The following is a 13,964-nucleotide window of genomic DNA, read 5'->3' on the forward strand; positions in this document are numbered from 1 at the left end:
TCAGCCCCGTGACAATCTTACAGAATACAGTGCTGTGCCCTCTGGAGGCAATTCAACATGTCTTATAAATGACACGTTATATAGTGGGTTCCCCTTCCCCCACTACTATAAAGCAGCTCCCTCCAGGGTGGAAAGCAGCTGCTGTTTTTAACAGCGTTCAGTAACACTGCGCAGCGCGGGAAGTGATGAGCACGGTATGTCTGCAGGAGGAAGACTGATCAGGAGCCTGAGAGACTAACATCCTCATTCTTGCGACAAGTGCCGTGGGATCATTAATGCCTGCAAATATTAGGGCCTAGGTTTCAGCTGAAAGCTGGCACCTCTTTCTGCCTAAGTACCTCTATGGCCCTCAGTCCTGCACTATTCTTTCCATAGTTACTCAAAAAGAATAGCTCCTGCTGAGTCACCAGTGTCACTCCACTCTTCTCTCGGAGGCATGCCACCCAGCTAGTGGCCAGGCCAGACCCCATCAGGATCACAGCCAGAGAGGGATTGGAATAGCAGTACCTTTCACACTTGTCAGATGAGCTGGAGAGAGGTCGGGCAGATCCAGGCTGACAAACTGGTTCCCCAATGCACAAGGAACTCCTAAACCAACTGGGAGGCTCACGAGTGACCAAGAGGAATCCAGAGGTGGGTTTTGAAATTTTAATTTTAATTCGGGCCCAGCTCTCCCGCCGAAGGGCTGGTAGTTTGGATATAGATTCTACATGAAGCTGCCATAGGTACACAGACTACTAAAATCGGAGTCCCCCCAGTGCCAGGAGAGGTAATTCCCAACTTTGATCTCTGGGGCTACCTCCCTCCAGAGCCTCGATGTAGACTGCATATGCCAGTGACTAGCCCTGGTAAAAATATAGCAACCCCCCCCCCCCCCCCCCGTCCCAAATATAGCATTTTGTGCCAGGCTAGCAGTGACATCATGAATCAGAAGTCAGAAAACAAATCCCGTTCACTGATTGGATGAAAATAGTCACATGACTGGCTATTCAGCCCAAGCCCCTTTGATGTGCGTACAATTACTGCTTTCCGAGAGACGCGGCATTCTGGGCTGGAGACCAGGCACCTGATCACACTAAGGAAGCCAACCAGCATGGTGGCCACACATATTAAGGTGCTGTGTCTGGGGGGGAGCCACATCCCCTGCTCTGGGAAATCCTCAACCATTCGTCATCCTGCAATCGACCACGTGAGTAGCGGACGGAGGCGTCCTGACCTCCACTGCAAGCGGTGTGTCTGGCAGGGGAAGAGATGTGGCACTGTCCTAGAACAGCGGCTCATGTGCACAGCGCTAATCAGACGCCCAGCTACGACTCTGGCAAGCGTCCCCATGGATGAATAGCTGTGAGTCTTGAGATAAGTGGTCATGGTAAGAGAGACTATTGCAGCTCCAGCAACTAATCTGCTACATTAGTAGCCTGTTGGGAGCGAGTTTAGTGTAATGGTTAAGGAAGGGGGGGAGAGTAAGAGTCACGACTCCTGGGTTCTAGTCCCAGCGGTAGCACTGATTTATTGTGGTACCTTGGACAAGACTCTTCTCTGGGTCTCAACTTCTTGTGTTGTTAAATGGGGACAACAGTGCTGACCACCCCTGCCCCCCACAGGGTGTGTGAATTCATTCATTCCTGGGGCTCAGGGGCGGAAGAAGCAACGGGCAAATAAATCAAGGTGAATGGGAAGGGTCTCCAGAGAGCGCCTGTCCATCCAGCTCCCGGCTCAGCTGGGAGACATTCAGCATCACCTTGCTATGCTCGCCACTGAATATTTTATACCCCCGCGACACACGCTCCATTTGTATTCTGTTTCTCACTTTCGTCATATCTATTATAAACGAGCAGTGGCTGGCAACTCTCCCAGGGAAGATTTGCCTGAATGGCGATGGATATTTTATAGTCAAATTGTGAGAGCAAGTCAGCTTCCAAGTTGTGGTGAGGGGGGGAATAAAAGGCAATAAACAGGTTATTACAGAGAAATAACTGTTGCTTTTTACACCGCTGTTTTTCATGGTGGCACAGGGCTGTGTGGCGTTGCGGTGGAGGGCCAGCTGCTGGGATAGGGTGGGGCTCAAATGCATGCTGCCCTTCTGACACTCTGCTGGTAGTGCAATGGGGACACAGAATGGCCCTGGCACGATGGGCCCGTGCGAGCGCTGGCTCTGGTCCAGCTACGCTGGCGTGCGTGTAGACACTGCACACGAGAGGAATGGACAGCATTGGAGGACTGCAGTGACCATCCGAGCGTCCAGTATGATGCACTGCTGGGTAGGAGGCCTCAGTCCAGACTCTCCGTTGGCACAATAGGTCCCAGCGAAGAGGATGATGAACCAGAGAGTTATGGCTGTGATTGGGCTGGACCTGATCTGCAGCAAGAGGCCTTCAGCCTCCAGGGATTTCCCATCTGGCACCCTTCAGCAGTGCTAAGGCTGCAGGGCCTGGTCCCACATGACCCTCTGCTCGAGCAAGCAAAACTGGTCTTAGAGCAAGCACTGCACCTTGGAAATCAAGATTGAATCACAGAGACTTCTATAGGGAACAGAGTATGTCCTCAGTGGAGGAGAACAGCTACTGCCCAGAGAACCCCCAGGCTGGAGATCTGCCTAAGGCAGGCAGCATCCAGGCAAGGATCAAGCCCACGAAATGTGGTGGATACGAGTGACAATCCTGGATGTGAGAGGGATGAGAAGAGGAGCCAGTGACATGCCAGTACTGAAAAACTAGCCAGCTTCATGCTTGCAGTAGAGAAACCGACCCCAGAGCAAAGGTCATCTTGCAGCACAAGATTTGGTGAGCCAGGCAGGGTTAGGGTTGCTGGGTGGTCTGATTTCCTGGGAACATATTGATTTTTGCTGGGTATCCCAGCAAATTCTATAGAAGCCCGAATGACTCGAGATTGCAGCGATGGGCACGCTACAGGAGACCCTGCAGCAAGTGTGGGAGCTCAAAGGTCTGGAAGGACCACTGCAAATGGACCACTGGGAAAATAATTCTCTTCCCTCACCTCTCCTCTCTGACTCTGTCCAGTCATCTGCATTTTAAATCATTCGCTCTCAGCTCCGGTGGCACCCACATGCCATTAACATTGAACAATCCAGCCACTTCGCACACATGTAACAGTCCCTTTGGGTGGCCAGAGGGGGGCAGGGACAAGGCAGGGAGGATCATATTAAAGTCTGAATGGAGAAATGAACAGAAGTGGAAAAGACCTGAGACAGGGGAATGGAAATGGGACAAAGTGGTTTTCCCAGGTCTCTGCAGTAATGGAGTCTTTTACCCGAGCCTCTGAGTAGCTGGAGCCAACGCAGAAAGGGTTAAAATGCCAATAGCGAAAGAGCTTCAGTGCACCTGTCCCCATTTGCATCCATTTCATCCTGTCTCCAAATCTGGAACACATTGTTAATTGAAGGTGCTGCAAGGTTTCCATGGGAAAGAGGGAAACTCTGAAGCGGGTCTTTATCTGTCCTGCAGAAGGGATTTCTTGTGATGTCCCTGTATGAGATGCAATGCCCAATTCCCAAACTGAGAAAGGCTGGAGGAGCTCTTCTTTCCCCTGCCACTCTTCCTTCCATCACTGGGGTCTCTCGCTCTGCACTGGCCTGATGAAGGAGGAAAGCCTTCGAAGACATCTGGAGAAGGGCTGGCTAAAAACATACACAGCCCAGTCAGCAGGAAAAGCTCCTGATTGACACAACAGGGAATCATGGCTGACCTTATCAGTGGCGGTCAGGAGAGTCCATACACAAAGCCACACAAGTAGCCAGTTGTGACCTGATCTTAGTTGAGTGATGGATGAGTCCGGCAGGCACAGAAGAACTCGGCATGAAGTGGAACAAACATGGGTGTAAGTTCAGCATCATCTGCCCTTGAGAGCATCAAAAAAGCACAGCCCACTCAGACAGCAAGTCTGAGAATACAGAGTTCCCGCCGTATCACCATCAAGAGTGCGGTCCAAAATCATAGACTCATAGGATGGAAAGCAAATTTAGTCCCATCCCCTGAACTCATGGCAGGACTAAGTATTATCTAGACCAGGGGCTCTCAGTCCTTCCAGACTCCTGGGCCCTTTTTAGGAGTGTGGTTTGTCTTCCATACCCTCAAGTTTCACTGGCTTACAAAACCAGACATAAAACTGCAAAAGCGTCCCAAGCACACTAGTACTGAAAAATTGCTAACTGTCTCCTTTTTACCACATCATTATTAAATAAATCCATTGGCATATAAATATTATACTTACATTTCAGTGTACAGTACATAGAGCAGTATAAACAAGTCACTGTATGAAATTGTAGTTTGTACTGATTTTTCATGATCTTTATGTAGCTTGTAAAACAAGGCAAGTTTCTAGATGAATTGATGGACACTTTGGAAGACCTCTGTGAACCCCCTAAGGTACGTGTGCCCCACTTGAGAAGCACTCATCTAGACCATCCCTGACTCCTCACTTCACGTCTATGGGTGGGCACCTTCTAAGTGACCGCTGGGACAACCTTCCTTTCCTCATGGCTAGAAGGCAGTTCATAGCCACATGATCCAGAATAGTCCAAGCCATGCAGGAAGTGTCCAGATGTTGGACCCTGGCCTCTTCTACCCTGCCACACCCAGTAGCCATGGGCCCTGAAGTTCGTTCCATGCCACTGACCTCAGTGGCGAAGAGGCAGAGCTGTTAATTAACCCCATTTACCAGAAGCCAGACACACTCCTATCTGGGCCATGATTTTTCAGTCAGGCTCCAGTCCAGCAGGTGATTAATAACCCGGTGCACTGTGGGAAGACTGCATCTATTATTCAAATTAATGAAATTATAATCAAGAGGTGACAAATTAGCAATTACTCTGTGACTGTATATGGAAACTCATTAGCATGCCTGGCTCTTCCATGCTGCTTGCTAAGTACATGGGCTCCAACTCAGCAATGAGAGGAGCAGGGTGGAGGGGGAGATGCCCCCTCAGAACAGCTTTGCCTCAGGATAAAACCTCCTCCCCCCCATAGATCTCCATCACCCTGCCAAATCTTGCTTCCACCCCCAAACCACTCCAGCAACCATGAAGCCCTATTTTCCTCTTATGTCTCCCAAAGGGTCAATACCCCCCTTGGGACAATTCCCTCTGCACCCCAGACACCAACGACGCTCCTGTGAAATTACACCCTGCTGTTGCAAGGCTGGGCAAGGAGGGAGTGAGGGGATTGCAGGGGGGCTGAGGTGTGGTGAGAGGAGATCAGATGAGAGGGTGTGATGCAGGGCTACATTGCTGGGGACGGAAGAGGGGCTGCTGCCGGGGAGAAGGGGCTTTACAGGGAGAGAATGACCAAAGGAGCACAGCCCTGTTTCCTGGGGGGACGGGGCACTGTGCTGGGGGGTAGGGAGGCAGGGGCTCCGGGCTGAAGGGCTACTGCGAGGTACAGGGTAGACACATTTGGCTCTGCACTGGGGTGGTGGGAAAGGACAACTTCAGAGGCTCCCAGCAGACCTGGCTGGAAGACACCCCCCCACCCCCCGCCCAGTGGGGGATTCCCACTCCAGGCCAGTTACCCCTTCCCACGTGACTCACCGATGTGCTTCCCGTACATGTGGTAGAAGAAGGAGACGCAGTAGTACTTGGCAGTGATGTTGTACAGGGGGCTGATGAGCCGGGCCTTGTCTCCTGTCACCCGGGGCCGGGAGGCCTCTATGAACATGTAATAACCTACAGACCAAGAGGGAAAGGTGGGGAAAAGGCAATACACCGGGTCTCCCTCCCTGCAGAGCAAAAGAGATACTGACAGCTTAGAGCCACCATTTAGGGCAAGCTCTGAACGAATCGAACATGGAGAGAAATGGTGGGCGAAGGAGGGTCAGGCTTGCTCTTCTCAGCCTTTGCTTTGAACGCGCCCCACCAGGGTGTTGGCCCAGTTGTGCCCTGCTGATTCGGCTCAGGCTTTTCACTGGCCACTGGAGGATCAGGTGCTGAGTGGCAGCAGGATGGTGAATGAGATGGGTCAGCAGGTTTAGCTCATGCTTTTGAAAAGCTGGGATTTTGGGAGGGGGATTAAGGCCTTTTCGGGCAGCTCTGAGAACCCCAAATCGAGATGCTTTGTGCAGGAGGAGAACCAAGGAGTGAAATGGAGGAGGCAGAGGAAAGTGAAACTGATCAGTCTAATTTCACTGTCCCAAGTTGCGTGACAAGCTCCAGCAAATTTGCCCTGGATGGAGGTATCTTTAAATAATAGTATCGGAGAGGTTCTTAGGGCTGGGCTACACTACAGAGCTACACTGCTGTAATAATGGCACTCGGGGGTGTGACAAAACCTTACCCCTGTGCAACCCAGTTCTACCAACCTACCCCCAGTGTAGGCAGCACTATGCGGGCAGGGGAGCTTTGCCTGTTGACATAGTTACCTTCCTGTCTCTTGTAGATCAGCGTTAACTGTGCCAACGAGAGAGCTCTCTCCCACTGGCATCAAATGTCTCCACTGGAGCTCCACAGTGCTCGAGTGTAGGCTTGCCTTTAGCCATGCGGAGAAGTACAGCCTCATAACGCAATACAATTTTACAATACAGCCACTTATTTCACCGGTGCCCGTCTCATGTTGAAGCAGATTGGTAAGAAGAACAATGACAAGACAAGCAATTGACTCGGCTGACACATCGGTGCTCCCATTTGTTCTTGGTTCCCCTGCCTTTGGATGTAACACTGCTGGGCTAAAATAGCACAATTCCCTCCCTACTCAGCCAGTGGGCTCCTTCCACCTCTGCACTGCACCCCAGAGACTTGGCCATGAAAGGAGACCCCAAGCAGGGAGAAAGAGGCTGTTCCAAAGCACTGACTCTCCCCATTTGCACTGCTGATCTCAGCCCACAAGGGCTCACACAGTCCACTTCTACGTGGACGCAGCACAGAGGAGACACAGTGGCCTGGTGGCCTCGCTGGGTTTCCTCCTTAAGACAATATCTAGCTGCAACCAACCTGGACATTCCTAAGCACTAGAGCAGTTTCCTGCTTGTTTCTATCTCTGAGACTTCAAAACAAGCATCAGATGGGACAAGGGCATTTGGCAGCAGGCAATTAGCTGGTAACGAGCTTTCACTATTCCTTTAAACAAAGTTGTGGGCGTTTTAATTGTGTATTTAATGCCAATCAGTAGCATGCAAATTAATTGCTTGCTCCCTGTGCCCCATGCAGAGCAGACATGTGTGCCTAGAAAGCAGATCCTCCGGATCCTGGGGGTGGGAAGGCAGGGTGCTGAGCGCTACAGATCTCCTGACAGGGGCTTGGCAAGACACCAGGCGATGTCTCTCCTCCCTCACACTACGCACAGAATGGAGTGACAGGGGACCTGGAAGCCTGCAATACCTTCTTGCGTGCCACTGATGTCTGTGGGTGGACCTGTGTTGACAGTGCGCTTGGGGTTCTGGGTCAAGGCATTCTGACGGGTCCAGTCGAAGTTATCCATCTTGTCTTGCATGAAGCCACAGATCTTCTCGTCCTCGAAGCGGCAGGTGTTATCTGTAGATGGAAAAGGGGCTGATCAATTACTAAGCTTCACCGCTCCCAAAACCTGCCGGTTTGGCTTTTTCACTTGGGGTGAAGAGCGCTGGCCAGTGTTTGTGACTCTTCCTTGTAAGGCTGTGTCAGTGCAGAAGGAATCCATGTCATCACAGGCTTAGGTGGGCGTGGAACAAATCAGAGAGGAAGGCTTAACAAGCTTAGATACAGCTAGAGGGTGCGACTGTCTACAACAATGGAGTAAGAGTATAAAGATCAAGGAGAAAGAAGAATCAAGAGTGCTTCAAGGGGCAGAATTACAGAAGGGTAAAAGGAACATTTAAGCTCAATAGATCAGAAAAGCTTCCTAATAACAAAATCTGCTAGACTGCGGAATGATCCCCCCAGGGAAAAAGGTAGAAGCCTCATCACTGGGATATTTAAAACCAGCCTGGACCAGCATAACACTATAGGGAAGAATGTAAAGCCAGGCCTACTCTAGAAGAGGTCTGCAGGTATAGCTATACCAGCAAAGCTTCCTAGGGGAGACACAACTTGCACTGAAGAAGGAGTTCCTTTGCTTTTCTAGTTAAACCATTTCCCCGAATGAGATAAAAGCTCCATCAGCCAAAGGACTCTTGCTAGTAGAAGCTGCACTTACATGGGGGATTTTGCCAGCACAGCTGTGTTGGTTAGGGGTGTGATTCTCCTCCCTCCCTTACTCTTAACTGGTACTGTTATGACAGCAAAATTGTAGCGTAAGCTGGCCTGAAACAAGCAATACCTGTAAAAGCACTTTTAGGGTAGTGCAAGTGCATCAGTACTTTGCCTGGTACAGAAAAGTCAACCCTCCCCCACCAGCTAAAAGTGTTATTCCACAAAGCTTTCTAATGTAGACCCCACTTTACACTGGCTCCCATGGAGCAGGCCCAATGGGACCTGACAGTTTCTCCATCTGTAATTTTTATGACAAAGGACTAATCCCAGACCCAGGAGATCCAGGCCCAGACACCGAGCCTGGCTGGCTGCACTGGGATTCTACTGAAATCAACAGGAGCTGGATGTAGGAAAGAAACAGAGCAGAAATAGGAAAGGATCCAGTAACGGCTGGTGAAAATGATTAGAGGCTGGAGAGAGAGAGCCTTACGACAGGAAATTGGGGAAGATGGGGATCGCTCAGTTTAGTGAGAAAACGAATGGGAGGGAGCACAAGTGAGGCATAAAAGCTAGTGAATGGCCAGTGAAGGTAAATCAGGAGTGTGATGCTGGCAGACCAAGCCAATCCATGTCAAGGTCACAAGGTCTCCACTGAACAGTGACAAATACATCGCTGGAATCAGTCTGGCTCACCTCTGGCTTAGTATTGTTAAAACAGGCATTAAAAGAATGTCTTTAGACATTATTGAACACTTGGGAATCACGGCATGTATTAGTCTCACTTACAAGGTCTGTAACCCACATTGCAAAGTCATATTTGAGCATTTGCATTGCAAGTGGCTTTGTCACTGCATACATACCACACAGGAGAGAGATGTTAATTAGTGTGAAATGCAAGCAAGCATCCAGAGGCCTGATCAGGAAGGCCCATCGACACCAAAAGGACTACAATGGAACATCAAAAAGGATAGAAGACTTTGTTGTTTACTCTCCCCCAAAGCCATGAAGACGAGTCTTAACAAGTGAATTCCTCTCATAAGCTGAGTTTGCAACTCAAAGCAGAAGTGGGATAAGGGAACTACACCTCTACCAAGGAGAAGCAGTGTCTCATTGCTGCTTAGTGATAGAGATGTAGCCGTGTTAGTCTGGTGTAGCTGAAACAAAATGCAGGACAATGTAGCACTTTAAAGACTAACAAGATGGTTTATTAGATGATGAGCTTTCGTGGGCCAGACCCACTTCCTCAGATCAAATAATGGAAGAAAATAGTCACAACCATATATACCAAAGGATACAATTTTAAAAAAAGAACACACATGAAAAGGACAAATCACATTACAGAACAGAAGGGGGATGTGGGGGGGGGGGGGGGAGGAAGGTGAATGCCAGTGAGTTAATGATATTAGAGGTGGGGAAGGGGAAATGTCTGTGAGTTAATAGTATTAGAGGTGATAATTGGGGAAGCTATCTTTGTAATGTGTAAGATAGCTGGGGTCTTTGTTAAGTCGAGTGCGGAGAGTGTCGAATTTTAGCATGAATGCCAGTTCAGAGGATTCCCTTTCAAGTGCAGATTTGAATGTCTTCTGAAGTAGGATGCAGGTTAGCAGGTCATTGAGACTTGGCACACTAACTACTGGTCTATCCAGCTATGTAGACTCTCTCCTCAAACCCTACGCAACCAACACCCCCAGCTATCTCCGAGACACTACTGACTTCCTAAGGAAACTACAAAACATCGATAACCTCCCCAATAACACCATCCTTGCCACCATGGATGTAGAAGCACTATACACCAACATCCCACATGAAGACGGATTACAAGCTATTAGAAACACTATCCCAGAGGACACCACTGCCAACCTGATAGCAGACCTACGTAACTTCGTTCTCACCCACAATTATTTCCAGTTTGAGAACAACTTATACCTCCAGATCAGCGGCACAGCCATGGGTACACGCATGGCCCCACAGTATGCTAATATCTTTATGGCTGACCTAGAACAACGTTTCCTTAACTCCCGTCCCCTTTTACCCCTTCTCTACTTACGCTACATCGATGACATCTTTATGATCTGGACGCATGGCCAAGAAACACTGGAGACATTCCACAGAGATTTCAACAACCTACACCCCACCATTAACCTCAGCCTGGACCATTCCACACGGGAGATCCATTTCCTGGACACCACAGTACAAATCAACAATGGAAAATTAGACACCACCCTCTACAGAAAACCCACTGACTCATACAGTTACCTACATGCTTCCAGCTCCCATCCAGCACACACCATACGATCTGTCATCTATAGCCAAGCCCTTCGATACAACCGCATCTGCTCTAATCCCACAGACAGAGACCAGAAACTTCAGGATCTCTATCAAGCATTTATAAACCTCAACTACCCACCTGGAGAAATAAAAAAGCAAATTGAAAGAGCCAAACGAATACCTAGAAACCATCTACTTACAGGACAGACCCAAGAAAACCAACAATAGAACACCACTTGTCATCACCTACAGCTCCCAACTTATACCTGTCCAACACATTATCAATAGATTACAGCCTATACTGGAACAGGACACTAAACTCCAAGAAGCTCTGGGAGACAGACCCATAGTTTCCTATAGACAACCACCTAATCTCAAGATGATTCTTACCAACAGCCACAGGACATACCACACTAATACCAACCCTGGTACTTTCCCTTGCAACAAACCCCGCTGCCAGCTTTGTCCACATATTCACTCTGCTGACACCATTATTGGGCCTAACCAAGTGAGTTACAAGATCAAGAATACATATTCCTGCGCCTCCAGAAATATAATCTATGCTCTCATGTGCCGAAAGTGTCCGTCTGCTATGTACATTGGACAAACGTCACAGACCCTTCGCCAAAGAATCAATGCCCACAAAACAGACATTAGACAGGATCACAAAGAAAAAACAGTTGCTTGTCATTTCAACCAGAAAGGACACAGTCTCAATGACCTGCTAACCTGCATCCTACTTCAGAAGACATTCAAATCTGCACTTGAAAGGGAATCCTCTGAACTGGCATTCATGCTAAAATTCGACACTCTCCGCACTGGACTTAACAAAGACCCCAGCTATCTTACACATTACAAAGATAGCTTCCCCAATTATCACCTCTAATACTATTAACTCACAGACATTTCCCCTTCCCCACCTCTAATATCATTAACTCACTGGCATTCACCTTCCTCCCCCCCCCCCCACATCCCCCTTCTGTTCTGTAATGTGATTTGTCCTTTTCATGTGTGTTCTTTTTTTAAAATTGTATCCTTTGGTATATATGGTTGTGACTATTTTCTTCCATTATTTGATCTGAGGAAGTGGGTCTGGCCCACGAAAGCTCATCATCTAATAAACCATCTTGTTAGTCTTTAAAGTGCTACATTGTCCTGTATTTTGTTTCATTGCTGCTTGGCATCTCAGAGGGGGGGGGCAAGGTTTCTAGGTACATGCAAGGGATCTCCTGCTGCTTAGCTTGGGTTAGTCTTAAAGGACATTGCTTATTAAAGAAGCTTCTATTACCTCTTGAATGTTCACGTTGCAACTCATTTGGGTTATGTATGTTCCCCTGCTTTAACCGTGTAAATAACTATTGTTTCCTTTCCCCATTCAATAAATCTTTAAATAATTGATTACTGAATTGGCTAGAAGTGTTGTCTCTGGTGTGAGATCTAAAGTGCAACTGATCTGGAGTCGGTGGTTCTTTGGGACTGGGAGTAACCAGAATATTGCTGTGATTCATAGGGCAAGGAACCATCTATCACAAAGGCAGGCTCACTGGGAGCACCCAAAGGAACCGTCTGTGACTCCATGTAAAGAAAGTGACAGGGCAGGAGGAAATTGGTGAAATCTAAGTACAGAACTCACATCTGGTTTGGGGTTTGTGCCCTGTTCTAACAGTCTGCCTTGACGCACTCATGTTCTGAGTCACTATAGCCCAGCTCCTCTCTGCTCTCTCTTCTTCAGTAAGAACAAGGGGCACCCAGTGAAATTGGGAAGCAACAAGTTCAAAAGTAATAAAAGGAGAAAGGGGCAGGGGATAGCAACCCTTTTGCTTTGGGACACAGGGTGAGCCCGAAGCACCCGGGACATTTCCCTGTTGGACATATTAGAGCACAGCCCTCATTTAAAGCACTTACATTTTCCAATTCCTGTATTCCCAGCAAGTCTCATTCCAGATCTGGCTCTCTTTAGGCCTTGGCTGGGAGGGAACCAAGGGTCATGTGGATTTCAGTAGCTCAGTCAGTGCATGTGGAGACCTTACCTGCAGTATTGAACTTGGGGCTCTATACCGTTGTCCCCATGTACTCTATGCCTGCCTCTCCTTGATGGAGGCTGCAGAGCACCACCACTCCCTATGGAGACTGCGGTGCACCCACCACTCCCCATGGAGACTGTGGAGCACCCACCACTCTGCATGAAGACTGTAGAGCACCCACCACTCTGCATGAAGACTGTAGAGCACCCACCACTCCCCATGGAGACTGTAGAGCACTCACCACTCCCCATGGAGACTGCAGAGCACCCACCACTCCCCATGGAGACTGTAGAGCACTCACCACTCCCCATGGAGACTGTAGAGCACTCACCACTCCCCATGGAGACTGTAGAGCACTCACCACTCCCCATGGAGACTGCAGAGCACCCACCACTCCCCATGGAGACTGTAGAGCACTCACCACTCCTCATGGAGACTGTAGAGCACTCACCACTCCCCATGGAGACTGCGGCGCACCCAGTATGTTAGATGTGGGAGGGTAAAAAGGAAAAGAAGTTGACCCCTTCTGAGAGATCCATTGGTATCCAGGCACAGACCTCACTACAACCTGCTTCATATGCTCTGTCCACGAGAGACTCAACCACAGTGGCTCCCTGACCAGGGCAGCTGGGTTTTGATGCTGAATGTAGGCCCCTGGAGCACACCAGGAAATTGCCGAGCACAGACATAGGGAGCTGGCTGCCCACTTAACTGCTGATTAACCCTGGCTAAGTGCTCTCTGTTCAGTCCATTCGCTTCTAATTAGCATCCTAATCCAAATTAGCTATTGCTTTGTAGCACAGAGCGGGGGACTGCTCAGCAGCTGACGCTGGAAGAGGGGGCGGGGGAAGCGGGGACTGGCCTGGGCAAGAGAGCTTCAGCACGGGGAGCACATGCTCTCCATGTGGCTGGTTTGGGTCCAGTTCAAAAGGCAAGGGAAGCAAGGCAGCGGCTGCTCCATGTCCTTTCCGGGGGGCTATGTGAATGAGGTGGCTGAGACCCAGGCCCAGCTGTGCTGCTAGGTGCGCTGAGACCGTCAGCTCAGAACAGGAGGCCGATACCCACCAGCCTCCCATGGACTTAGTTTGTACCAACACCTCTGGCTTCACCTCGACCTGGCTCAGCTCCGGGGCCAGCACAATCAACCCTGCCCAAGTGAAAGACATGCCCACGGATTAGCCCCTAGGGCATCCCAACTCCAGGTCACAGGATGCTGGCTTCTATTAGCTCAATTCCTGGTGTGTTCCCTTGGATGTCATTACCCACAATGCACTTCCCACGCAGAATGACTGAGCAGCATTGGACTTATAGGGACTCACTGAAGGGCTTTGGGACTGTCTGCACATAGAGCTCCCTTGACAAGGGCATTGCCCTACGGGGGGCAGCCCCTGAAATTACATCTTTGTGAATAACTGTGGCAAGGAACAGCTCCACGGAGAGGCACAGTGGTAGGTGTGGGGCCTGCATGATCTGCAAGCTGGTTCTATGAAAGGGCAGAGCAATTCCTTCTCCAGGGTGACAGGTTGGACTTTCCATCAGTACAAAAATTCACTGAA

General features: G+C 49.4%; 1 protein-coding gene across 1 annotated transcript in view; it reads right to left on the minus strand.

The window, feature by feature from the left end:
* The window catches only part of MDGA1 (MAM domain containing glycosylphosphatidylinositol anchor 1), a 240,777-nt gene that overhangs the window by 26,307 nt on the left and 200,506 nt on the right, over positions 1-13,964 (minus strand). Inside the window, exons 14-15 of the mRNA XM_006126531.3 lie at positions 7,328-7,480; positions 5,546-5,680 (exon numbers count right to left, since the gene is read on the minus strand). Of these exons, the coding sequence (XP_006126593.2) occupies positions 5,546-5,680; positions 7,328-7,480 (288 nt within the window). The remainder of the gene's footprint in view (positions 1-5,545; positions 5,681-7,327; positions 7,481-13,964) is intronic.

This window comes from Pelodiscus sinensis, chromosome 3, assembly GCF_049634645.1.
Source record: "Pelodiscus sinensis isolate JC-2024 chromosome 3, ASM4963464v1, whole genome shotgun sequence".
NCBI lineage: Eukaryota > Metazoa > Chordata > Testudines > Trionychidae > Pelodiscus > Pelodiscus sinensis.